At 45.7% G+C, this 26,231-nt stretch overlaps 1 protein-coding gene across 2 annotated transcripts; it reads left to right on the top strand.

Annotated features, from left to right (window-relative positions):
• The first annotated feature begins 5 nt into the window (after window positions 1–5).
• On the top strand, window positions 6–26,080 carry TMCO1 (transmembrane and coiled-coil domains 1). Of its 2 annotated transcripts, none has more exons than XM_054036837.1 (7): window positions 6–250; window positions 989–1,066; window positions 5,695–5,754; window positions 9,786–9,832; window positions 10,545–10,612; window positions 15,135–15,279; window positions 16,711–17,392. In XM_054036837.1, exons 1-7 carry the CDS (start codon window positions 181–183, stop codon window positions 16,978–16,980), a joined length of 738 nt encoding a protein of 245 aa, XP_053892812.1. In that variant the 5' UTR covers window positions 6–180; the 3' UTR covers window positions 16,981–17,392. The 2 variants fall into 2 exon arrangements, with proteins under 2 accessions (XP_053892812.1, XP_053892813.1); XM_054036838.1 differs by lacking the exon at window positions 16,711–17,392 and adding an exon at window positions 25,555–26,080 and having other exon boundaries at window positions 98–250.
• Window positions 26,081–26,231: the final 151 nt, after the last annotated feature.

Genomic DNA, 26,231 nt, shown 5'->3' with positions numbered 1-26,231 from the left:
AGCTCTTCCCGCCCTTTACTTGTAGGCGGGATTTCCGCTTGGCGGTGTGCCTTGTTGCCGGAAATCTGAGTAACATCACTTCCGGAGAATAGAGCCAGTTGCTAGGCTGCTAGTCGGACCGTTTATAGCTTCCGGTCTAGTCGTGTGTGCGCGGGAGTCTCTTCCGGGTTTGGGGGCACCATGAGCACTATGTTCGCCGATACTGTCCTTATCGTCTTCATCTCGGTGTGCACGGCGCTGCTGGCCGAGGGTAAGCGGGCTCGCGGCCTGCGCTGGGGTGGCCGGGCTGCCGGGCGGTCTCCTTGGCCCCCGGCGTGTTCCAGTAGGGAGAGGGCGCCGGCCAGGCGTAACCCGGTGAGCAGCCTCCGAGCCAGCCCCTTCCCGGTTCAGGAGCAGGCAGGCTGCGAGTGGGGCTCCGGGGGCGCAGAGGGGAGGGGCTCCTCTCTGGTCACCCAAAGAGCCCATAGTGGGGCTCCGGCCTGGGTCCCCGAGCGCGATAGCCCTGAGGCCAAGGGCCAGGCCTGGCTCTGTCACAGCGACCGTGGGTGACTCTGTGCCCCAGTTCGCCATTATCTGTGCAATGGGGGCAATAGCCCTTCGCGGGCGGTTGTGAGGAGAAATGCATTACAGGTATTTAAGGGCTCTGGTGATGGGGACTGTGTACATATCGTGGCTGGACAGAGTGAAAATGACTCCACAGCCTCAGTTGTGTGTCTCTATTTCTATAGATTTCTGAGGTAAATAACTTTCAGCAATAAAAGTGCTGGGAGATATGAGGTCTGCTTCCCACAGAGGTGTCTGTGCCATTCAGTGCATCTAATGCTTCCTTGACAAAGACAGCCCTCTGCTTACTGTATGTTGCTGTTCTCTGGGTTTCTTTCTCCTTGTTAAGGTACCCACATCTAAATATTGCAGCAGCCCTGGGGCAGTTGCAATAGAGCTGTATAGAAAGTCCTTGTCCTCTTATTTTATCTGATGCTTGTTTCAGGTATAACATGGGTGCTGGTTTACAGAACAGAGAAATACAAGAGACTGAAAGCTGAAGTGGAAAAACAAAGCAAAAAATGTAAGTGTTGCCTTTCAAACACCATACATACTATGGCTGTTCTTGTCTTCTCATCGTTTTCTGCTCCAGGATTTTTCAAAGTAGGGTCTGCTCTTGGCAAGAGGTGCCTTCTGTTTGCTCCCGAGGGTCCCTACCTCACCATAGAATACTTGGGAGCTATAAACATGACTACTTCCATTCTGGTCTGAGGGAGCGAGCCCCTAGCTTTATCCTTTTTTGTCCTTCACTGGAAGGAGAAGGGTTAGTACTGAGACCTGTCCTGATGTTAATTCCACCCCCTACCTAACTTCCACTGAATAATGGGGGGGACAGAGATGGGTGTAAGCCTCTCTTTCCTTAGCACGGTTAGCCAGTGGTTATGTATATAGATTCCACCAGCTGCACTGAGGTGAGCTCAGGGATCCTGCCTGTGCTTTTTGAGTGGGACCCCAGATCTGGGGAGGAAAGAACAGGAGGCGTTACTGAAAAGAGGAAGAATTGTGGTTGGTTGAATGGTATGAGAGTCTAGGGAGGAATAGATAAGGAGTGAGATTAAAGGTGCCAGAGGAGAATGAGGGAGGATGATTTTTGTGGTGGGAGGAAAAAGTGAGGGAAGAAAGAAGACCTTATACATACACACACATACAGAAGTTGCATGAGTTTAAACTGTTTTTTAAACTGATTGCACCAGTTTAAGTACAACCTCTCTATATAAAATGATCCTGAAAGGACTTGGAGAAGGGTGGAGGGAGTACAGTGCAGTAAAAAGAGCAAAGGGGGAAGAAGATAGAGAGGTGGAGGAAGAGTTGGAAGATCTACGGTATAAGGTAAAAGTGGAGCGCAAAAGCATCAATAGAAATAAGTGAAGTAAGGGATTTAAGCAAGTGACAGCTCGACAGAAGATCGGCTTGGCTTCTGTCTCCCTCTCTTCTGAGCCTTCAGGAGAAGACCAGTTGGAATCATAGTCATAGAAGATTAGGATTGGAAGAGACCTCAGGAGGTCATGTAGTCCAACCCCCTGCTCAAAGCAGGACCAACCCAACTAAATCATCCCACCCAGGGCTTTGTCAAGGTGGGCCTTAAAAACCTCTAAGGAGATACCACCACCTCCCTAGGTAATCCATTCCAGGGCTTCACCACCCTCCTAGTGAAATAGTGTTTCCTAATACCCAACCGAGACCTCCCGCACTGCAACTTGAGACCATTGTTCCTTGTTCTGTCATCCGCCACCACTGAGAACAGCCGAGCTCCATCCTCTTTGAAACCCCTCTTTAGGTAGTTGAAGGCTGCTATCAAATCCCCCCTCACTCTTCATTTCTGCAGACTAAACAAGCCCAGTTCCCTCAGCCTCTCCTCGTAAGTCATGTGCCCGAGCCCCTCCGCTTGACTCTCTCCAATTTGTCCACATCTTTTCTGTAGTGGGGGGCCCAAAACTGGACGCAGTCCTCCAGATGTGGCCTCACCAGTGCTGAATAGAGGGGAATAATCACTTCCCTCCATCTGCTGGCAATGCTCCTACTAATGCAGCCCAATATGCTGTTAGCCTTCTTGGCAACAAGGCACACTGCTGACTCATATCCAGCTTCTCTTCCACTGTAATCCCCAGGTCCTTTTCTGCAGAAGTGCTGCTTAGCCAGTCAGTTCCCAGCCTGTAGCAGTGCATGGGATTCTTCCATCCTAAGTGCAGGACTCTGCACTTGTCTTTGTTGAACCTCATCAGATTTCTTTTGGCCCAATCCTGCAATTTGTCTAGGTCACTCTGGACCCTATCCCTACCCTCCAGTGTATCTACCTCTCTCACCCCCAGCTTAGTGTCATCTGCAAACTTGCTGAGGGTGCAATCCATCATCCAGATCATTAATAAAGATGTTGAACAAAACCGGCCCCAGGGCCAACCCCTGGGGCACTCCGCTGGATACCAGCTGCCAGTAAGACATTGAACCGTTGATCGCTACCCATTGAGCCCAACAATCTAGCCAGCTTCCTATCCACCTTATAGTCCATTCATCCAATCCATACTTTTTCCAGGCATATAAGACAGCGCAGAGTAGCTAAGTCTAAAATCTACTAGTATAAGTTATGAAAGCAACTGAAACCCCAGCAGAGGGTTTAGAGCAGGAGTGAGCAAACATTTTGGCCTGAGGACCACATCGGGGTATGGAAATTGTATGGTGGCTCACGAAATTGGGAGTAGGGGTGTGGGAGGGGTGAGGGCTCCGGCTGGGGGTGCAGGCTCTGGAGTGGGGCCAGAAATGAGGAGTTCATGGTGCGGGAGGGGGCTGGGGCAGGGGCTTGGGTTGGGGGGGTTGAGGGCTCTGGCTGTGGGTGCAGGCTCTGGGGTGAGGCTGGGGATGAGGAGTTTGGGGTGTAGGAGGATGCTCCAGGCTGGGACCGAGGAATTTGGAGGCCAAGAGGGGGATCAGGGCTGGGGTTGGGGAACTGTGTGTGTGTGTGTGTCAGGTTCTGGCTGGGGGTGCGGGCTCTGGGGTGGGGTGCAGGAGGGTGCTTCGGGCTGGGACCAATGGGTTTGGGAGATCGGAGGAGGATCAGGGCTGGGGCTGGGGGGGTGGGGTAGGCTCTCAGGTGCAGGCTCTGGGCAGTGCTTACCTCAAGCAGCTCCAGGAAGCATGTCACCCCTCCGGCTCCTATGCAGAGGCACAGCCAGCCCAATGGAAGCTGCGGGGATGGCGCCTGCGGATGGGACAGAGTGCAGAGCCGCCTGGCCATGCCTCCTCATACTACATAGGAGCTGGCAAGGGGTCATGCCGGCTGCTTCCCGGAAGCCCCACGGAGCGAGGCAAGCCCCCGACCCTGTTCCCTTGCTGGAGCGCCGGAGTGGAGCAAGCCCCCGACCCTGCTCCCCAGCGGGAGCTGAGGGCTGGATTAAAAGGTATGATGGGCCGGATGTGGCCCACGGGCCCTAGTTTGCCCATCCCGGGTTTAGAGATAATATGCTACTCATTTAAGTGCTGTAGAACTTATAAGCAGCTGGTATAGATTAATCTTTGCTGTTTAATGATTGCTGTAGAGCAGGGGTGGCCAACCTGTGGCTCTGGAGCCACATGCGGCTCCTCAGAAATTAATATGTGGCTCCTTGTATAGGCGCCAACTTTCCAATATGCCGGGGGGACTTCACTGCTCAACCTCTGGCTCTGCTACAGACCCCGTGAGCTTGAAAGTTTCAGGATATATGTCTGATTGTTATCGGGCAAGGGAAGAAGTTGCAAGACTGAAGCGTGGTTATAGTGAGAATAAAAATGATGTTGTGCCACTTTATTTACCCCTAGTGACCTTTCTGAGCAAACTTGCTCAGTTTGTCACCCTTGCTTAATCCTACTGGCCTGCTTGCTTGAGGTGTGTAATTTAGTTTATGGATAAGTAAACTTCACCAATAACCTTTTCATCAGCAGCATTGTGGTAAAAGCAGATGAGTAGGTTTGTGCCTGGGCTGCTCATTTTTTTGACAATTGTGCAAGGTCGGCTTATGAGTCATAAGAATTTTATCTGTTAGCACCACAAATTCTCCTGTGATCTTGAAATTTAGCTGTAGTCTTTCTGTCTTGGTTATCACAAGGATTAAAAGTTCTGCCATTAAAACTGAACTGATATACTAATATGTGAGACAGAAGTCTTCAGCGCCGACACTATGGGACAACAGGAGTGAAAATGGGTTTGTTGGTAAAGTAGATATACAGATGTGCCATTGAAAAAGGCGATCCATATCACTTATCTTATCATAACCGTACTTTAACATTTATCATCCCATTTTCGCATTGTGATATTGGCTATGTAAACCTGAAATTAAAACTTGGCTTTCACTTTCTGGGAATGTCAATCAAATTTCTCTGCTATTGGAGGTGATTCCATTTGCAGATTGAAAAGTATAGTTGCTGGATCACAGTCTCAACTGATCAGCACTCTGGCTTGTGACTATCTGGCTTTGCTTGGAGCAATCTGTGGAGTGTCTACTGTCTGGATTGGTTGTCTGTCTTGGTTTTCTGGTAGCTTTGATAACTAAGTTTAGACTTGTTACTTAATTTTTAACTTCAAAATATTGGAAATATTTCAGCCCTAATTGGATGACCAGCAAGAATGGAGCTGGCTGTGCCAGACTGCTGGCGCAGCACTTCCACTGAGAATGCCTGCGTGTGAAGAAGGGATATAATAGAACACAGGCCTTTCTGTGTTCTGCTTCCCACTGCAGATAGCTAGGGTCAGAGTTTCCCATAAAGCTTGTTTCATCACACTTGTTGAATTGAAAGTACTGTCTAGAATTCATAATGACAAATCAGCAAGGTCTGTTTAAACCAAAATGATACTCAAGCTCCTTGGTTCACAGTGTAATGGGCTCCTTTGGCAGGCTTTAAAAGTCTGGCTTTTAACAGGGATTGAAATTGTTCTTTTCCTCATCTAGGACCAGGGCCTGGAAAATATTCCTGGTCTTGTAAACATTTGTATTAGTCCAGCTCTGGCAGGTTATAAGACATTGAACATATATCATAGACATATATCTGTATCTTGCTTCCTTCCTCCTCCTCCTGTCTGCATGAGGGTTTTGGGTGTAAGGGAGAGGAAAAGAGAAGGGATTAGTAGCATAACTTTTCATTGTTTGTGTGAAAGTGATTCTATGTTGTCTTTGCCCTTTGTAGTGGAAAAGAAGAAGGAAACGATAACTGAATCAGCAGGCCGACAGCAAAAAAAGAAAATAGGTAAGATTTGGGGAGGGGGGAGGTGTGATGCTCCAAAAGTGAGCGGGGGGGCTGTGAGAAGAAGCTGCTGGAGGTGACTTTCCCTTTCCTTCCACCACCCCCACTCCCCCTTAAAACTTTAACACTTTATTTGGGGATGGGAGGAGACTTTGTTCTTGATGGGATGGCTAGAATGTGACTTTCTCTTCTTCCCTGTGGACTGTTGGAGCCTATTTCAAGGGAACTAGCCTCTTCCCTTCTAGATTGACTTTAGGCAAACCCGGTGGCACTGGGATTCCAATGCCTGCCGCTGCATAAGCGGGACTGGTCACATGGACCCAGACCAAGTAGTCTTTTAGCCTTAACTGTTCCCAGATGTTAGCCCTGAGAGCTCATTGCTGCAATGCTTTATCGCAATGCAATAACTGTGGGACTATTGGAATACATGTTAGCGTTTGTGGTCCCAGATTGGATGAAACCTATCTTTTTAGAGGTTAGATTTTTCATTTTTTCCTCATAGCATGACTGTAGGATGGAGTGAAGGGTGTATGGGTGTCGTAACGGCATCTTTATATCTAAATGTGGTCAGATTTCTTTCAAACTTGGCCTCAGTTGCGTTTGTAGCATTTGTTTTGGGGATAATTACATTCCTTTAATGTGTCTTTTCCTTTAAGTTACTGATGTATACTCCTTAACTCCAGTTCAACGTAATGTTTTGTCTGGGGATATGTGAGAGAAAATGTGTTTAGAATGGCCACATTACTCTCAAATGTTAAAGCCATGAGTGAGTGATGCAGAGCAACCAGTTGAATTGTTACAGAAAACTTATCAGTAACATCCTAGACAGATACAGTCCCAATAAGTTTTGTATTTTCGTCCCTCTTCCTGTAAAACCATGTGTCTTCCTTATCAGTTCTGTACAAGGCCCAGAATGATTTAAAATAGCCTTTCCTACATATAAAACTTGTGATCTCTGGACTTCTCCTAGGTGCAGAGCCTTAATTCCTTTCCTTTTCACGTGTGCATTATGATACAGGCCTTAATTACACAAGCACATCTCTTTCCCACAGAATCAGTGGGAAATTCAGTGCATAAGATGGAAGGTGCTTAGTGAAAGAGGAAGCTTTTTGCTATTCCTTCTTATCCTCATTATTCAGTGTGGACTCGCACCTTATTTACAGCTAACTATCCAAACCCTACTGTGACCAAGGAATGCCTTATTTCCCTTTGGACTTCTCACCTATTCATCACTTGAGTATGAGTGCCTCACTAGCACTAATGAAGTTATTTTTACAATGCCCTTTTGTGCTAGTGAAGTGTTAACTGGAGTCCTAAAGCAAGCCTGGGAAATTCTAGCCTAAATGGTTTGTTTGATAAAGTTATAAGTGGGCTTGGAAGGATTAGATATTTATTGGTAAATGTTTGTAAATGTCAATTTCATTGTACACACAAACTGATGAAAAAATATTTCCATCTATGATTGAAGTTTAGATCGGCAAAGTAAGAAAAATGCTTCTTGAGATCTTTATTAGAGTCAAAATCCACCGATTTAGACTTTTGAATTAGGCTTCTTACACATGGTCTTGTGAATGAATAATAAAAAGAGATACCATTTGTGGATTCAAGGATATTTATTTTGTATATTTTCACACGTGATGTTGACTGTTTTAATAGTTATAAAGAATTAACTTTTTGAATCTGTGTCTAGTCATAATTGTCTGACACTCTCCCCCCCCCCCCCCCCACTGAACATTTAAATGGTTAAATCTAAAAAGCTTAAAAATAAACATTAATATTGTGTGTCAAAATTATTTTTTAAAATTTGAATATTGTTATTTCTAGTTATGAGAAACAGGGAGGGGAGGGTTAGAAGAGTTACTATTGCTTCACCAAACACTTCCCATTGTAACCCTCTATAATCAGCTGCTTATAATTTTGATGTTTGAAGGACTCTCCTGGTGCTACTGGCTCACAGCAACAGTGCTTTAGGGCCCACATGTTGTGTTGATACCCCAATATAGAGATGCTGGACTCCCAGACACCTTGCACTGCCACAGACTACTTCCCCAGGCCTCACTCACATTCCCTTTCCAATATCTCTTGTAGTTTTCCACATTCCTATTCAACCCCATATCTGTGGCTTTTCCAGGCTGCCTCTGGATCTTTAGCCACTGAGAGGATCAGGACTGGCGAGATGGGGCAGTGGAAATAGCAGATGGAACATGACAGTTCCATTGGCTGACCTTGACATAGCACAAAAGAGCCCTCCTGAATAAGGGAAATAAAAATAACTTCTTTTTTAAAAAAAAATTTGAAGTGGCCTTTGCGTGAGATGTTATCAGGATGCGTGAAACTTGGAGTTTGTGGTGACTGAAATGGCAGGGGCAATGCAGCGCAGTGTTTCCAAAAGGAGTATCCTAAAGTGTTCTGTTCAAAAACTAGTATACATATTTTACTTAAATATTGCATAGAAAATCCAATCTTTGTATGAATGGTTCCTTAGGCTTTTGAAGTGTGAAACAGTAGGATTTTTGTCCTACTTTAAGTGCAGCTTTGGTGATCTGACCTTGGAATCCCTACAGACACCTCTGTAGTGAAGTATGAGTTAACATATGTAGTGCATTTCTTTACAGCAGTGGTTTTCAAACTTTTTTTCTGGTGACCCAGTGGAAGAAAATTGTTGATGCCTGCGACCCAACGGAGCTGGGGATGAGAGGTTTGGAGTGTGGGAGGGGCTCAGGGCCGGTGCAGAGGTGAGGGCTGCAGGGTGAGGCTGAGGATGAGGGGTTTAGGGTGCAGGAGGGGGCTCCAGGTTTGGGGAGGCTCAGGGCTAGGGCAGGAGGTTGGGCTGTGGGAGGGAATCAGCGTTCTGGGCTGGGGTGTGGGCTCTGAGGTGGGGCCAGGAATGAGGGGTTTGGGATGCAGGAGGGGGCTCTGGGTTTGGGGAGGCTCAGGGCTGGGGCAGGAGGTTGGAGTGCAGAAGGGGGTCAGGGCTCTGGGCTGGGAGTGCAGGCTTGGGATGAGGGGCTTGGGATACAGGAAGGGGCTCCAGGTTTGGGGGGGGGGGCTCAGGGCAGGGTGCTGGAGGGGGTCAGGGCTCTGGGCTGGGGGTGCAGGCTCTGGGCTGGGGTCGGGGATAAGGGATTTGGTGTGCAGGCAGGGGCTCTGGGTTTGGGGATGGGGGGGGTTCAGGGCTGGGGCAAAGGATTGGGTTGTGGGGTGGGCTCCCCTCAGGTGGCTCCCAGTCAGCGGCGCAGCAGGGGTGCCAAGGCAGGCTTCCTGCCTGTCCTGGCACCGAGGACTGCACTGTGTCCCGGAAGTGGCCAGCAGCAGGTCCGGCTCTGCGCAGCTCTTGCCCACAGGCACCACCCTACCCCAGATCCCATTGGCTGGTTCCCAGCCAATGAGAGTGCGGAACCGGTGTTCGGGGGGAGGGGGCAGTGTGTGAAGCCCTGTGGCCTCCCGCGCCTAGGAGCTGGACCTGCTGCTGGGCGCTTCCGGCACACAGCGCGGTGTCAGAACAGGTAAGGACTAGCCTGCCTTAGCCGGGCAGCACTGCTGATGGGACTTTTAATGGCCTGGTTGGTGGTGCTGACCAGAGCCGCTGTGACCCTGTGCCTTACATTCTGTGACCCAGTACTGGGTTGTGACCCGCAGTTTGAAAACCACTGCCTTAATAAGATTTGATGTGCAAATAACATTCTTAGAACAACACTACTTCCAGAATAAAATATGCTGACACTACCTGATTTTTTACAAGCACTATTTGGTTTTCCAGTTGACATGTCTGTATGTCGTCATGCCCATTGTCTGAGTTGTTGTGCATTGCCTCTGAATGTTGACAAACCTCATATACTTGTTCTGCTGCATGTTGTTCCGATTCAAGGACAGTTGGCTGTGTGCAGTTTTCACACTGTAACGTCTGGCATACAGATCTGGAGTCTGTCTTGGAACTATTACTGGCTTGGATATCAAGGAAGGTTTAGACTTGAAAGTGAAATCATTCTGGTGTCTGGGTTGGTATAACCTCTATTCTCTTTCCTGCTTTACAGAGAGGCAAGAGGAGAAGCTGAAGAACAACAACAGGGACCTGTCGATGGTAAGAATGTTGTAAATTAGGGGCAATGCCCAAACTAGTGAAGGGCTAGATCTTGAGCTCTCCAGGAGGTGAAGAATCACCTTTAATTTCTTTATTCTAAAGCACAGATCGTAGGTGCTCATATTCACATATCTCCATGGGCTGCACTTCTGACATCTGCAAGCTACAGTGTGACTCTGAGTTCTACACTAGTCGCCCCTTCACTCCACACATAGCTTCATTAATTCTCATTTCCCCTCTGCCCCCACAATCTCTCTAGTGCTTCCAAAATAAAAGCAGTTTTCCTGACTTTCCACTTACCCACCCCATCTTCCTAGTGAGCCCACTGCATTTGTTGTTTCCCTTCCCTCCTCACAGTTCCTGTGGACTCCCCTTTCTTTATGAGTGGTCAACCTCTTGGTTAACAGGACAGCCCTGAGCACTCCCTTTCCTCCACAGGCTCTTCGTCCCTATGATCCCTCTCATGGCTGTTCCAGTACTTGTCGCTATTCAACCCTTCTAAGAGTTTTCTGCCTGATCTCCTCTCCTACAAGCTGAGATAGTGAGCTGAAAGATTGCCTTCTCTTCTGATCCTGACGATGCTGCACAAAACCCATTACTCAGCATTAAAGCCCTCAAGCCCTAACTGTGGGACTTGCCTTTATTTTTAATCTGTTTGTTTCTCTCTGCATTAGCTGTCAATAATGAATGACTCTGACCTCTCTGGTTGCAGGTTCGAATGAAGTCCATGTTTGCAATTGGCTTTTGCTTTACTGCCCTCATGGGCATGTTCAACTCCATGTAAGTATCAACTCTCTCTGCCCCTCCTCCCCCCACCCTCCGAGCCTTCAAAGTGAATGTATCCCATCCCCTCTCTCCTTTGCTACTTGGACTCATTCTACTGATGTTCATGGGGTCCCACTGAGAACTGCACCTAATTTGTATAAAATGGATCAAACTGCAGCTCTCCTCATCTTCGATATGGAGGTCACAGCACTCATTGCTTCTGCTCAGCTCAGCACGGAGCATTGCATGCAGGGATTCTCTAAGCTGCACTTTAGCCACAACTGAGCATGCTTGCTGTTCTGGAATATATGACCAGGATGAAAGTCTGGCTAATTCAGAATAGCTTTGCAGAGATCAGGCAGCCTTCCACAGTCTTTAGACCTTTCTATCACATCTGCATTGGCTGCTTCATTGCTTTCTAAAGCAGTACTGGCTGTTTTTTTGTTTTTTTTGTTTTTTTTTTCTTCAGAAGCTGAGATGCTTAAAGAAGAAAAGATTTTGGAATTGACTAGGGTATTTATATAAGCTCTACTTTTCATATGGTTATATGTCTAAATAATACTGTCAGAATACCCCCAAAAACAAACAAACAAACAAAAATGCTGGGGGATTTTTGTCCACAATGATTGTGACAGTAGTCCCATGGTTGGCCTCTGAATTTGTGGATGTCTCAAACTTAACTGGTCATTCAAACAAATCTCCCCCGCCCTGCTTATTTGCTCGTGTTGTCACCTTCCCCATCACCAGTAATGCCATCCTCAGTTCCTTATTTGTCCACCTATCCCACAACCATCTTTGTGGTTTCTTCTGTGCAGCCCTTTGTATGGAACACCCTCTCTGAACTGGACCATAAAGACACTTTGCAGTCCCTCCTCAAGTCCCAATTCTGCCATGATGCTTATATGAAACTTAAAGGCTGCATCAAGAGCCACTGAGGGGGATACTTGATGTACTTTGGGAAGGGTGAATGCAGCTTGTCTCAGATGTGTGCTCTTCAGGTTAGGAAATCTCACTATATTTAGACAGTACCTAGTATATTGTGGGTGCTCTGTGATACAAATAATTTATGTGAAGGGATCTTTCAGTCTGGGGCCAGGAGGGACACTTCCTGCTGTTGGTGAAGTGAAGCAAATTCTAGCCCTTTGTATTAGGGTCTGGGCATAAATGCCAGCACTTAAAAATGTTCTGCCAATGACAGTTCTTTGTTGTACTAAGGTCAGTTATAGTGCAGCTTTAGATGCAGAACCAGATCTGTCACTCACCAGCATGAAAAGGTGGGTCCCTCCCCACTGAAGAATCTGCCATTTTGTTTTGTCTTCACAGCAGCAGGCAGACAGGTCTATGCCGCCCCGCTATAGAGCTTTAACAAAAGCACCCTTCCTTCCATAGTGTCTACTTAGGCCCCAAATTCTCCAGCAGTGCACTTGCAGGACAAAGTATGTGCCTCTCGGCTGGAGCCCTTGTTCATCCACCGGGAGTTCAGTATGTTGGGCAAAGAGAGAGGCAGAAATATACACTTTGTACCATTCCCCTCACTGAGGCACTCAGTAGGGATCTGCGTATTTTGAAGGGCCCAGGTTATGCTTACAAGCAGCTCATTCTGGGTGAGGGTTGTTCAGACCCTTATCTCTAGGGAAGGAAAAGGCCCTGGGAGGTGCAGACAAACAAGCACAATTGGAGAAGCAGTCAACCATCTGGAACCACCCGCTGCTCCTCCTATACATAGTTGGAAACTGCACTACAAGGCCAGCGTTCTGCATCCACCTGGCAGAAGCAGTTGTGTTCTGTGTGCTTTGCTTTACGGAGGGCCTTGGATTGTGGTCCCAATTCTCTCTCTCTCCTTCTCTTTCCTCCCTCCCCTCCCCCACCTCTCTGTGCAGGGGTTCCATGTCTGTCCAGCTGCTAAAACTACTTTTGAAGGTTATTACAACTATGTATCATTCCATCCTAGAACCTACTGATGCTTGTGATTAAACTTTGAGCCTACTGACTCTTGATGTGGCGTTGAAAGTTTCATTCTTGGGGGGGCCATCTTCTCAGTCTCTGGAGTACAGTCTGCTACCGCCGGATTCCCCTATACTGTACTCACATGAGCCCATTAGAACTTGAGCCTCACTCAGTCTTGACTTTTAAAATTATCTTCTTTTTTTGTTTTTTCTTTTTTTTAAGTTTAAATCATGCCATGTTGCTGTCTGTTTTCTAAAGCTATCACAGGAAGGTGAAGTTGCACATCCCAGACGTCCAGAGAGCTCCGTTACTATTTAAACAGGACTAACCCTTTTAGCAAGTCCAAGAGACTGTCTATGGCACTTAAAGAAAAATCTAAAGGTTTGACAGTTTTGGCTTAATGGCAATCTAAGTGGCTAAGACTGTGCTTCCAGTCTTATGAGATGGCTAGTGTACCTGTGTGTGAAGGGCAGCTTCAGTGACTTGTATCAGTGCCATGCCCTCATCTGAAATCTGTAGGGCTATTTGGGGAGGAGGGAGAGAGCTGGTTGACACCTTCACCAATTGCTGTTCTCTTGACATGGTATCAAGAAGAGATGTTGGTTGCAGGAGAACAGTGTTCAATCACTGTTTAGCTGGGCTCCTCAGGCCACTTCCTGGGAGGTCATGGCTACCTAGCTACCTACAGAGGTGCTCTGGATTCAGGGTTGGGAAGGAGAAAAGGAGATTGCTTGTGCTTGGAACAAGAGTCAGTGTATTGCTTCATTCACCCACTTCTTTTCCCCCCACTGTTGGAGAGCCCAAGGCCTAAAGTTTTTGGGGAAAGGGACTATAGGTTGTCTGGAGTGAGCATGCTGTGTTTCTTTGGACAATAGAATGTAGGTTGGCCATATACCCCTTCTGTCAGCTACTGCCTAAAAGCAATGGCCATACATTTAGGCATATGACTCCTACAGAGAGGCTTTGTACATGCAACATTATATTATATATTATATATATATACACAGAGAACGGTAACTAGCCCCTTTCTTGCTGTTTGAAAATGGAAGCTATAATACACGATACAGGGATGGGAAGGACAGGTGCAGGAAGGCTGGCTTGAACACTAAAAACAGAATGCCAGGTTGAGGATCTAGTATGAGGATCCTGATTATCCATTCAGGGCAATCTCTTTGTAGGTTGGTGGGATCCAGGCAAAACATATGTCTGCTAGGAGTAGGGCGATCTGCAGGTGAATACTAGACTGGGATCCAGGCAGATAGGGCTATCTAGTGAGAGAAGTTACCTTGGTTCTCTCTGGACATTAACATCTTACTCATAAGTCCTGATCCATGCTTAAAGCATCAAACCTTACAGAATTCCCTACAAGAGTGTACCTTAAAACCTAGGTCACCTGCCAGAAGAGAAGGTAGGTATCTCAGGGTATCACCTCTGAGCTACTCTGCGTTACTCCTACTGTGGGAACATAGAATCCTAAAACACTGGGGATGTTACAGGGAGACAAACATCCGTTCCTAGCCCCACTGCCAAACTGCTTGTGAGATGTCGGCACATGTTAGAACCATAGCTCTGTGTGAATGCCTCTCCACAGGAAAGAATGCTCATTTAGGAGCTCTTGATACCAGAAACACCTGTTAGAAAATCAGCACTCAAGGAGAAAATAACATCAAACTCTGAGCAGACACTGATGCAGCATGATATGCACACTGCTTCAAAGGGTAGTGTTGGCTGTCTGGTTTCAGAGGCTGAATCTCTTCAGTCTGTCTAAATTCACACCATGTCTCCATCTCTGGAATGTAGTACTGAATGCTTCCCATCTCCTGGAGCTGTACAGGTACCTTGGGGGAATATACAATGTCCCCCGCTTCTGAAGAGCGAATGCAGAGAAGGAGTATTGTATGAAAAGGAATTCTCTTCTTGGCGGTTGCCCACATCCCTTTTGGTAACTGATAAATGTAGCAAATCTGGAGAGAAAAAAAACAGAGTTGGACTTTGTTTTGTCTTCTGAAAGCTGAGCATGCACCTCTAGTACAAAAATCCATCAGTCTGCATAAAGTAACTGTATTACAACAGGCTGGTAATTCAGTCTCTTGACTCAAGTGTTACAGTACTCTGGGAGAAACCTATGTGTCACTTGGCTTTTAAATAGCAGGTGTCAGCACTTGAGGATGTTGATTAGAAAGTTCTTAGTCTGTGTCCCACAAACCTTGGTCAGCAATTTATCCAACCAGTAATGGTTAATAGGTTGAGCTCCAGGAGGGACCCCTTGTCATTCCACAGCATCTGTTGAGGGAAGCCTGCACAGTCCATCCAGTGGATGGCAGGCCACTTTGATATGCAGGGGCTTGAGGATGGCAGGTGTGTATATATTAGTCTCTCTAGTATTGTGCATGTGAAAGTGGGGCGACATTTTTCTGGGCTTTTGACTTGATCTTCCATCTGGTTTTGTCCTCTTGGAGGCCTGTTTCATTTAAAACACTTAATCTGTTTTTCTGCAATCCAGGGACCCAATTACTGTCCCAGACTGAAGCCATTCTCTAGGCTGGGTACTTGGTTGACGTCTCACATTAAGTGATCTCTTCTCTTCCAGATTTGACGGCCGGGTGGTGGCAAAACTTCCTTTTATCCCCCTCTCCTATATCCAGGGCCTGTCCCATCGCAACCTGCTGGGAGAGGATTACACTGACTGCTCCTTCATCTTCCTCTACATTCTCTGCACCATGTCTATCCGACAGGTGAGTGCTGAGCTGCTTCCTATGGGTGGGGAATGGGGCAGGTATTGATCTGCCACCCAGTAAGGAGTAGCAGGTGCCCAATAACCAATTTAGCACATGTAGTCTGTCTTTGATCTACGTTTGTTTGAAGCTTTCATGTTGACCTCTGGTTCCCATAGGCTTGGCTGTCAAAGGAAATGTAGTGCAGAAAAGTCTCACTTTATAGGAGGTCTTCTCTCAGCCCATGAGGGGGAGACCTGGCTAAAATCAGTAGGATTACTCCAGGATATTCAGACTGAGCCAGTGGAAATAGCTTCCACCCTGCTATGTGTCTCCAGGTAACTTTGTGGCTTGACAGGATCATTGTTGGCAAAGAACAAGTTGCATGATTTACTGACTTCACTGCAGGCTTCAGAAGATGCCTGGATTGCTAAGAAAAAGCCCTTACTAAAAACCTGTCAGTACAGTCATATCAGAAAGAAAAACACTCCTCCTTTAGTGAACCCTGAGGTCATGTCTACACTGCATGTGGAAGTGAGCCATCTAGCCCAAATTCTCAGATTCATGGTAGTGGGGCTTGTACTAGCACTCTGAAAATGGTTCTGTGTAGATGTTGTGGCTCATGCTTTGAAGCCAGCGGGGTGGGCTTGAGACCCTGAGCTGCAACATCAAAGCATGATCTACATGCTATTTTTAGAGCATTAGCCTGAGCCCTGCCAGCACAAGTCTGTGGACCCAGGCTGGGATGCTCATTCCCAGATGCAATGTAGCCTTAATGTAAGCTGCCTTTGTGCTCCAAAAGGCTCAATTTGTGTCCAAATATCTGCTGAGGCAGCAAGGAAGTCTGGGGTCAAACCTGCATTTTTCTCAAGTGCCTTATTCTCTTCCCTCCCCTTGCCTGCTTAATACATGACACTCTCTGAATGCTGAATAGCTTTCCCTTCCGAGTATTGTCTATTCCCAATCACCAGTGGGTGGAGTAATTTATAGAATTGGGGTCTGGTGTGACAAAATGCAAGACCATGCTAGAGAACACTGTTAAGAATTTAACACCATGGTGGACTGTGACCCATACACAGGCCCTTCTGCTACAAGGGAGAACTGCTGGCCCTGAAAATGGGAAGTTTCTTTGTGGTTGGGAATAGCTTGCCACAGTGATGCCATCATTTTATCCTCTGCAATGCACTGAAGCAGGGATAATGGTGAAGTAGCTGTTTAACTGACAGTGGATCTGCTATTAGTGTCCGTCTGTATTGGTGAGGACCAGTGGGACTTGAGTGCTGCTGAAAGTGTGTTCTGCTTGTTGATTTTCCTCCAGGGAGTGGTGAGAGGCTAATAGACTCTGGAAGCTGGATTGATGTTGATGCACTTAGATGGTTCTCTATTTTTATCTTTCCTCTTGCTTTGGTTCACTTCCTGAATGCTTGCTGCTTATTTCTCCTTGATCTGCAGATCTCTGTTGCTTTTTCCTCTGGAGGTGCCAAGGGACTTAGAAACCCTTACAGCAGGTCAGCAGAGGAAATGACTCTTGTGCCAACTTCTAACAGAGGGGTCAGGATGGGCTTGGTGAAGTGGCTCAATAATGGAATGAAAGCTCCTTTACCCCAAAATAAGTGCATATTAATGGATCAAACAGATTCTCTCCCTCCTTCCACAGCAGGATCCTTCATTAAATCAGATCTGTGTCCAGTCTTGTGTAAAGGAACAAGGCAAACAAATTAGCAAAAGCCATCAAGTCCACCGACCCCTTATTAAATGCTCTCAGCACAGCAGGTCTTGTCCAGTGCTCTTTCCCTGGCCTGGAACTAGAACAGCAGGTGCTGTTGTGTGCTGAAGGGTTTGTCTAGCTTTTGTGGTTTCTGTGTCACCCACTGGGAAGCATTTGTGTTGTTTCTACAGTGACTGCCCCCCAGTGAATCTCACACCAGATAGCAAGTGCCTTACAGGGGAAACTCTCCTTGCCACCAATTTGTGTTACAATGTGGCTCTACGCCTTTCCATTCTAACACAATAGACTTTCTTTTGCACCCTTGAAAGGCCAGGAGTAGTGAGAGTGAAACTCAGATTGTGCTGGCTGCTGTATGTCTGCTCTGCACAAGTTGGATACTTGGGGAATTCAGTGGCTGAAAAATCCCAAGTGGCTTTGTTGTAAGTTTTTAAAATAAAAAAATCCCATGGTAAATTCCAGTTTTGACTATTTCCTGCTGTCACCTTCTGCAATGAAACAGACTAGAAGCAGCACGAAATGAATGGCTAGGCATAAACATGGTTGTTCAATGCTAGGTGTTCAGCTTGTTCAGTCCAACAAGCCTTCCATAGAAAATTCCAGTAAGGGTCTTTACTTGTGACAGAGAGTCCCTGCTAATGGCCTGGTGGGGGGGAGTAGCACCATTGCCTTGGAAAGGGTTTTTCAGCTGTGTAGCTTCATATGCTGCAGCCTCTCTAGTTTAACACTTTTTTTTATTCCCTGTAGAACTGATGTACTTTGTACTCCTAGCACTACATTAAAAGAGGTAGCTGCTCCTTTCATACTCAAGTTTTTACCTCTAAACTGTAGTTTAAACTGGCCCCCATAGAGCTGGGAGGTGAAGGAACCCCTCTACATTCCATGTGGGCAATAGCCCAAGAGAAGAGCTGCATAGAGGTGGGCCGCTGGAATTAAATAGTGGGAGAACAGGGGAATATCCCAGGGTCCATTTGGGGGGAGGGGTGTGGGAGAGAATCCCCAGAACTCATTAAGTTGAGGCAGAGCCTGGGTTTAGTTCAGGGTGTGAGTGTCTCAATCTGCTTTGGGGGAGGGAGAGGACTAACTGGTGGGGATCAAGTGCTGCTGATTTAAACAGGCATTGCTTATGGGATGGGGAGTGGTAGCACAGCTACTCTTCACCTTGAGGAAACTCCTCAAGCCATGCTCGACACCTTTTTGCCTGTGACCTGGGGCCAGCATCTCCTGAAATATCCAACTTGCAGTGAGTAACTTCCTCTGCACTGTTCCCATCTCCCCCTGCACGTAAATCCTGTCCAGTGGTTCCTCATGCCTTCCTGTTTGGAGAGAGGGCTGCTGCTGGGAGAGGTTTTCTACTGGCTATTGAGCTGCTGCCTTTCAGCTGAGGAAGTCTGCTGCTGAATTGGGTGTGATGCAGAATGTCAGTTATATCCCCTGCCCCTCCTCCTGTTAGTGCACTAACAGCCTTCACCTGTCCTGTTTATCTTGAGTAATAAATCTTTATTACACAGAGGCTTGCCAATATTTAGTTTCCTTTTCACACATGCTTGAATTTTAGACCTGTCCTCTTCCCCTACTCAAGATCTGCTCCTGGTGGGAGTGGGGGCCAGCGATTCCCCCTGCAGACAGGAGACGGAGCACATCTTTCTTTCCCACAAACTGTCCTGATTATTGTGGGGCAGGAGGTCAGTCCTGGTTAGTTTTCTTCTCCTAGGGCACTTAAAAGTTTTGCACAGAAATGACATCCATTCTCTCTGCACTGATTGTGGGATGGAAAGGATTCAAAGAAGAAGACAAGGGGCGGGGTGGTGGTGGGAGACTAGTGTAATACAAATGTTCTTGCTCCCCTGCTGCTGCTTTCTTCCGCTCCCATCAGTAACAGTGTGCTGCCCACAGCATCCTTTTTAGAGAAGAAGAGTGTGTGCTATGCTGTGGGAACCCAACATAGTGCAGGCCTCCATAATACTTAGTCCCAGCATCAGTGTCTGGGACCTTCTGTGCAATTTTAACATCACTGTCGTGCAAAAATCATTTATCAGCATGATGCTAGCTACATGTCTGCTGGAGAGAGAACTCTACAATTGTGGGAAAGGAAAGGCTGTCCAGAGAGTGTGTAGTATTCGGATTGGTTATAGTTTGGCTCAGGTCTAGTTGGCACAGGTCAACACGTCTGTTTGCCTCTACTCTCATAATCCGTCCTCCCACCAATGAGATCTGTCTGACCAGCTAGAACGTAGAGGGCTGAGTGATGACATCGACAAGAGTCGGGAGGATGCAGTGCAAGCTTCCCCTTTTGCTCTATCGGTGCACCTCAGTCCTGATCCTGCAGTACCCCCTCCTGGTCAATTGAGTCCCTTTTCAATAGCTGTTCCCTTTCTTTATTAATATCTGGAGCAAATAGTACTGGGACAAGAGACACCAGATGAAGCCTCCCACAGCAAAGTATTTTTGTGTTATATACAGATCTTACTCCTAAAATGATGCAACACATCTTAGTGTGTTCCCTGTCTAGCAACTATCCCACAAGTAGGAAGGTGAAGCAAGAACTATCAATTTACTTAGGGACCTTTCATTGTGTTTAATGTTTTTGTTAGTTAAACCAGTGGTCTCCAAAATGGGCTGTGAAAGAGGATCCTTTGGGGTGCGCGGCAGGAGGAGCGCTGCCGGAGCAGCGCTGCCTTTTTTTTTTTTTTTTTTTTTTTTCCCCTTCAGCAGTTTGGCCGGGAGTCCAAGTGCCTTTCTGTCTCTCTTCCCTCCCCCAGCCCCTTGGCAGTTCGGCCGGGAGCAGGGGGTGCGTGCTCAAAAATTTTTTACTGATGGGGTGCGCGATCAAAAGTTTGGAGACCACTGAGTTAAACTATAGTGTACATGTATCTTATCACAGGTGGGGGTGGTAGCATCTCCTTTTATTAAAGTTCGCTAGTATTTCCTGTTACAAGGCCCTGTTTTTAGTTATTGATAACCTGGCCAAATTTTAACCCTTTGGGCTGAAATTTTCCATGCTATTAGTTACCTCTGGTAGTGCGAGTGGCAGAGGTCTGTGGGTTGGATCTAAAGGTTCCAACCTTGCTGACGAATCATGTGGGCATCAATATAATGCCACATGATGGAATTTTTTTTTTGTTTGCTTTTTTAAAAACCCAGGAGATTACACACAGGTTTTTGTGTTAAAAGAACATTACTAAAGTTGCAAATCCAAGCACTCAGAAGTTAGGAAATGCCAGAATTAAGGTTGCCTGTGCATATGTGTTATGATACAGCCCAGGGATCGGCAACCTTTGGCACGCCGCCTGCCAGGGTAAGCCCCTGGCGAGCCGGGACGGTTTGTTTACCTGCAGCATCTGCAGGTTTGGCTGATCGCAGCTCCGATGGCTGCCATTCCCGCAGCCCCCATTGGCTTGGAACAGTGAACTGTGGCCAGTCGGAGCTGCGATCGGCCTAACCTGCGGACACTGCAGGTAAACAAACCGGCCCAGCGCACCAGGGGCTTTCCCTGACAGGCTGCGTGCCAAAGGTTGCCAATCCCTGATACAGCCTTTAATCACATGACCACACGCTGTTTTTTCCACAGGACGCTGCCTCATTCAGTGAACAGGATGGACAGTGCTCACTTCATTAGCAACTACTTACCATGTTTTCTCCTTGTTCAATGGGTGGCCCCAGACCTTGGTTACTCTCACTAGTCAAACCTTGTTCTGAAGACAGAACTATTAATCTCCTCAGGGGCTTTTCTCTCATACTCAACACTACACCAGCTTTGTGCTTTAATAAACATTACTGATCTTATTTTCACAATACTCCTGTGAGATGAGGGGTATTGGCCCCATTTTACAGATGAGTAACTGCAGCCCAGAGAGATTAAGATCAAAAGTATTCACTAATCTTAGGTGTCCAGTTTGAGATGCTGAGGACCTAATTTGCAAAGTACTTAGCATTATACGGCTTTATATGTTCAGAGCACAGCTCCCATTTACTTCAGTTGCAGCTATGAGTGCTCAACATGTCTGCAAATCATAAGAACAGCCATACTGGGTCAGACCAATGGTCCATTTAGCCCAATATCCTGTCTCCTGACAGGGGCCAATGCTAGATCCTTCAGCATGAATGAACAGAACAGGCCACTTTATCAAGTGAGCCATCCCCTTTTGCCTAGTTCCAGCTTCTGTCAGTTGGAGGCTTTGGAACACCTAAAGCATGGGGTTGCATCCCTGACCAGCTTTGCTAATAGTCCTTGATGGACCTATCCTCCATGAACTAATTCTTTTTTGAACCCAGTTATACTTTTGGCCTTCACAACATGTGGCAATGAGTTCCACACGCTGACTCTGTGTTGTGTGAAGAAGTACTACTTCCTTTTGTTTGTTTTAAACTTGCTGCCTATTCATTTCATGGGTGATCCCTGATTTTTGTGTCAAGTGAAGGGATAAATAACCCTTTTTTTCCCCACACCATTCATGATTTTATAGATCTCTATCCTATCCCCTTAGTCATCTCTTCTAAACTGAACAGTCCCAGTTTTTTTAAATCCGTCCTCAGATGGAAGCTGTTCCATACCCCTAAATAATCCTTTTTGTTGCCCTTCTCTGTACTTTCTCCAGTTCTAATATATCCTGCTTGAGATGGTGTGATCAGAACTGCATGCAACGTTCAAGGTGTGGGCACACCATGGATTTATATACTGTCTTATATTTTCTATCCCTTTCCTAATGGTTCCTATTGTTCTGTTAGCTTTGTTGACTGTCGCTGCACATCAAGCAGATGTTTTCAGAGAACTGTCCATAATTACGCCAACATCTCTTTCTTGAGTGGTAATAGCTAATTTAGACCCCATCATTTTGTATGTATGGTTGGGATTACATTTTCCGATGTGTAATGCATTGCATTTATCAATATTATATTTCATCTGCCGTTTTGTTGCCCAGTTACCCAGTTTTGTGAGATCCTTTTGTATCTCTTTGCTGTCACCTTTGGACTTCACTATCTTGAATAGTTTTGTATCGTCTGCAAACTTTGCCACTGCACTGTTTACTCCTTTTTCCAGATAATTTATGAACGTTGAACAGCACAGCTCCCAGCACAGATTCTTGGGGGACCCTGCTATTTACCCCTCTCCACTGTGAAAACTGGCCATTTATTTCTACCCTTTGTTTACTATCTTCCTATCACAGGCCTCAGGTTGGGCACCCAGTAAATGAGGCATACATAATTAGTGGCCATTTGTGAAAAAACTTGGTTTAAGTGACTTGTGCAGCATCACACACGAGCTCTGTAATAGAGGCAGAGATAGAATGCAGTTCTGCAGGGCTGCATTCAACTGTCTTAACCATGAGAATATCCTTGCTCTTCCTTCAATTTCCTGCCTTATTCACTATGCACCTTCCAACTTCTGCAACAAATGAAGTAGACCATAATCTTGTTCACTACACAGCCCTGATTGATCCCCAGAGCAGGCTGGAAAAAATACTATGTGGTCCTGTAATTAAAGATTGTGTCGTCGTGCATATGCACAAGGGGGCCAAATTAAGGTTACACTGACAACCTTAATTCTGACATTTCCTAACTTATGGGTGCTTGACTTTGCAACTCTAATGTTCTTTAACATAGCTTTGTGTGTAATTGTAAAAAGTAGAATGTTTGCAATCGGCAAATGCTATAAAGCCGATGTGACTTCCCTTTAACCTCCTTTCCTTTTTCAATTGCTTGTAACTCTTACATATTTGTATTTGGGCTGAAATTTTCCATACCCTCTGCCCAAAAGTGACTTCTGTCTTGTGTGTGTAAAATTTTTGGTTCTCTGCACTATGTGAGTGTCAAAGTAATGGGGAAGTTCTCCGTATGTTCCACTTCAAAGCACAAAAATCTCATGACTCTAAAAGGTAGAAGCTGGAAATTTCCTAGTTGGCTTGTGTTGACAATCTTCTTGAGGCAGGCATTCAAGAGTGAAGAAACGCCGTTCAGTAGTTTATCCTCTTTTTGGTTTGTCCATATTCAGATTTTCCATTTTGTCCCTCCAGCACCATTTAAACTTGCATCATTTAGAACACTGGTATTGATTATAGTGAAGGATGCCCTCTGCTTATATCCTGCTTCTAACATGATCCAGTGTTGAAACTAAATAAATGTAGTTTAATTGCACTGTGCTGTTTTTAACGGAGCTTCACACAAATCTCAGTACAATACTAATCTTTAAGCATTCTGCTGTGAGTATGACTTTCCTGATGAAAATGCTTGTTTTTTGTGGGGTTTTTTTTCCCCCAATCCTAATGTTCCATTAACACTAGTGTGATGTTGCATTAAAACACTAAAAGAACAGGAGTACTTGTGGCACCTTAGAGACTAACAAATTTATTAGAGCATAAGCTTTCGTGGACTACAGCCCACTTCTTCGGATGCATATAGAGTGGAATAAATATTGAGGATATATAGATATATAGATAGATAGAGAGACACACACACACACACACACACACACATACAGAGAGCATAAACAGGTGGGAGTTGTCTTACGTGTTTATGCTCTCTGTATGTGTGTATATATATCTCAATATTTATTCCATTCTATATGCATCTGAAGAAGTGGGCTGTAGTCCACGAAAGCTTATGCTCTAATAAATTTGTTAGTCTCTAAGGTGCCACAAGTACTCCTGTTCTTTTTGCGGATACAGACTAACATGGCTGCTACTCTGAAACCTGTCATTAAAACACTGTGTTCTAATGTTCAAAAATCTAACCAGTGGACAAAGGCAGAGACGAGGTCATCTGCAAAAATTTATTTTTGTTGATAGGTAGAAACAACCAGGAGTCCTTGTGGCACCTTAGAGACTAACACATTTTGTGGGCTAGAACCCACTTCATCAGATGCATGGAGTGGAAAATACAGGAGCAGGTATAAATACATGAAAAGATGTGGTTTACCTTAATGTGAGGTCAGTCTAAGGAGACAACTCAATTGACAGTGGGATACCAAGGGAGGAAAAATAACTTTTGAAGTGGTAATGAGAGGGGCCCATTTCAGACAGTTGACAAGAAGGTGTGAGTAACAGTAGGGGGAAATTAGTTTTGGGGAAATTAGGTTTAGGTTCTGTAATAACCCAACCACTCCCAGTCTCTATTCAGGCCTAATCAGATGGTGTCCAGTTTGCAAATTAATTCCAGTTCTGCAGTTTCATGTTGGAGTCTGTTTTTGAAGTTTTTTTGATTGAAGAATTGCCACTTTCACGCAAAAGAATAAATGGACAAAAATCTGACATCAGGAATCATAACATTCAAAAACCAGTAGGAGAACACTTCAGTCTCCCTGGTCACTCAATAACAGACCTGAAAGTGGCAATTCTTCAACAAAAAAACCTTCAAAACCAGACTTCAATGTGAAACTGCAGAACTGGAATTAATTTGCAAACTGGACACCATCTGATTAGGCCTGAATAGAGACTGGGAGTGGTTGGGTTATTACAGAACCTAAACCTAATTTCCCCAAAACTAATTTCCCCCTACTGTTACTCACACCTTCTTGTCAACTGTCTGAAATGGGCCCCTTTCATTACTACTTCAAAAGTTATTTTTCCTCCCTTGCTATCCTACGGTCGATTGAATTGTCTCCTTAGACTGACCTCACCCTTGGTAAGGTAAACTGCATCTTTTCATGCATTTATACCTGCTCCTGTATTTTCCACTCCATGCATCTGATGAAGTGGGTTCTAGCCCCCGAAAGCTTATGCCTAAATAAACGTTAGTCTCTAAGGTGCCACAAGGACTCCTCATTGTTTTTGCTGATACAGACTAACACCGTTACCACTCTGAAACCTGTTGAGCAGTAGGTATACTGTACCATGTGTCTCAGGAGAGAAAACACTGTTTCTATCTACCTCATTAGCACAGTAATCAGCTCTGTACTCAGACTTGTGGCAGGAGCTCAGCAATTCCTGTGGTGGCCAGGTGGGTGACCCAGTTCTGATTGTATTGTGTGAGATCCTTCCTGTCTCGTTTGCAGATTCTCGGGCTCTAATTACAGCCTCCCTTGACGGTGGTTTTTGGAATGTGAAAACAGCGACGTGCTGCTCCTAGATTTTCTGCCTGTAAGCAGAGAACAGGAACCTGCTACTGCGTATGCATTGTAGTTGAATTGCAAAGATATCTAATGTTACTATCTTAATTTAAAGAAAACAAAATAGGCAAAGGCTGCAGCCTGCAACAAGAACTGTATTACCTACCCATTGGCTTTATGACTTATGTAGGTGAAGATAAAATTGAATTGTAGCCCTGGACTGGACCCCACTCCAACTGTGGGAAGCTTGATCAGGAAACAAACTCTGGAGCTTAGGCCCACCTCCAATTGCAGTTAATGATACATATAAATCAGTTAATCTCTCTGGGTTGCATTTCTTCCAGGCCCTTTTGCATGGATACAGATATATCACATATATACACTGGCTAAACTGAGTTGTAAAACCCTGGAGGTTGAAGTTAATGAGAGGTTTGCCACTGGTCTAAACGGAACCAGGATTTCACCTCTCTATTGGCTTCCTTCTCACCACACCACCATCACATCATTCTGTTTTTTGTTTTCACAGAATATTCAGAAGATGCTTGGCCTGGCTCCTTCGCGGGCTGCCACTAAGCAGGCAGGGGGCTTCCTGGGTCCCCCTCCTCAAGCTGGGAAATTCTCTTGAAGTATATTCATGCACCTTCCACAGCAGCTCCCATTGATGTCAATATCAAAGACAGATTGCCCTTGGTTTGTAACAAGATCAGATTCCACAGCAGGCTTTCTATTAATTTGAAGCAGCCTTTGGGATGGGTTCTGTCTTCACAGAAGCATCTTTGTATTGGGCGTGTTCTACAAGCAGCTTGTCACGATTGAAGCAAAGTTCTTGGCAGATAACGTGAGATGTGTTTTGTGTGTCTGTGTAATAAACATTTAAGCCCCTTGCATTTAAAATGTAGTAACCTAATCACACTGCAGGGACAGTTGAACTGTCTTGCTTTATAGAACTACTGTAAGGATAATAAAACCTTATTTGGAGCCATGATAGGGAACCTGAATCAGGTGACAAGGATCTGTAAAATAAACAGATTTTGGAAAGTCTTGCACCATCATGCTGTAGTACTGATTGTGTCCCAGTTCTCTTAGACAAACTGGCTAAATACCTCTATGTATTAGAAACCCAACTATAGGGAAACTAGGCATGTTCAGTGCCATTCTATGAATGGGAGGAAAAATACATGTAAAGTTGGAGTTTGTTTCCTC

This window comes from Malaclemys terrapin, chromosome 8, assembly GCF_027887155.1.
Source record: "Malaclemys terrapin pileata isolate rMalTer1 chromosome 8, rMalTer1.hap1, whole genome shotgun sequence".
NCBI classification, from domain to species: domain Eukaryota; kingdom Metazoa; phylum Chordata; order Testudines; family Emydidae; genus Malaclemys; species Malaclemys terrapin.
The sequence above is the reverse complement of the archived record's forward strand: the minus strand, read 5'-3'. Positions and strand labels throughout refer to the sequence as shown.

What these genes read in the sequence shown, in the direction of transcription:
- TMCO1 (XM_054036837.1), top strand. Translation starts at nt 181, where the DNA reads ATGAGCACTATGTTCGCCGATACTGTCCTTATCGTCTTCATCTCGGTG. An exon ending in GGAAAAACAAAGCAAAAAAT is followed by an intron (nt 1,067 to 5,694) that starts GTAAGTGTTGCC and finishes TGCCCTTTGTAG; the next exon opens with TGGAAAAGAAGAAGGAAACG. An exon ending in ACAACAGGGACCTGTCGATG is followed by an intron (nt 9,833 to 10,544) that starts GTAAGAATGTTG and finishes CTCTGGTTGCAG; the next exon opens with GTTCGAATGAAGTCCATGTT.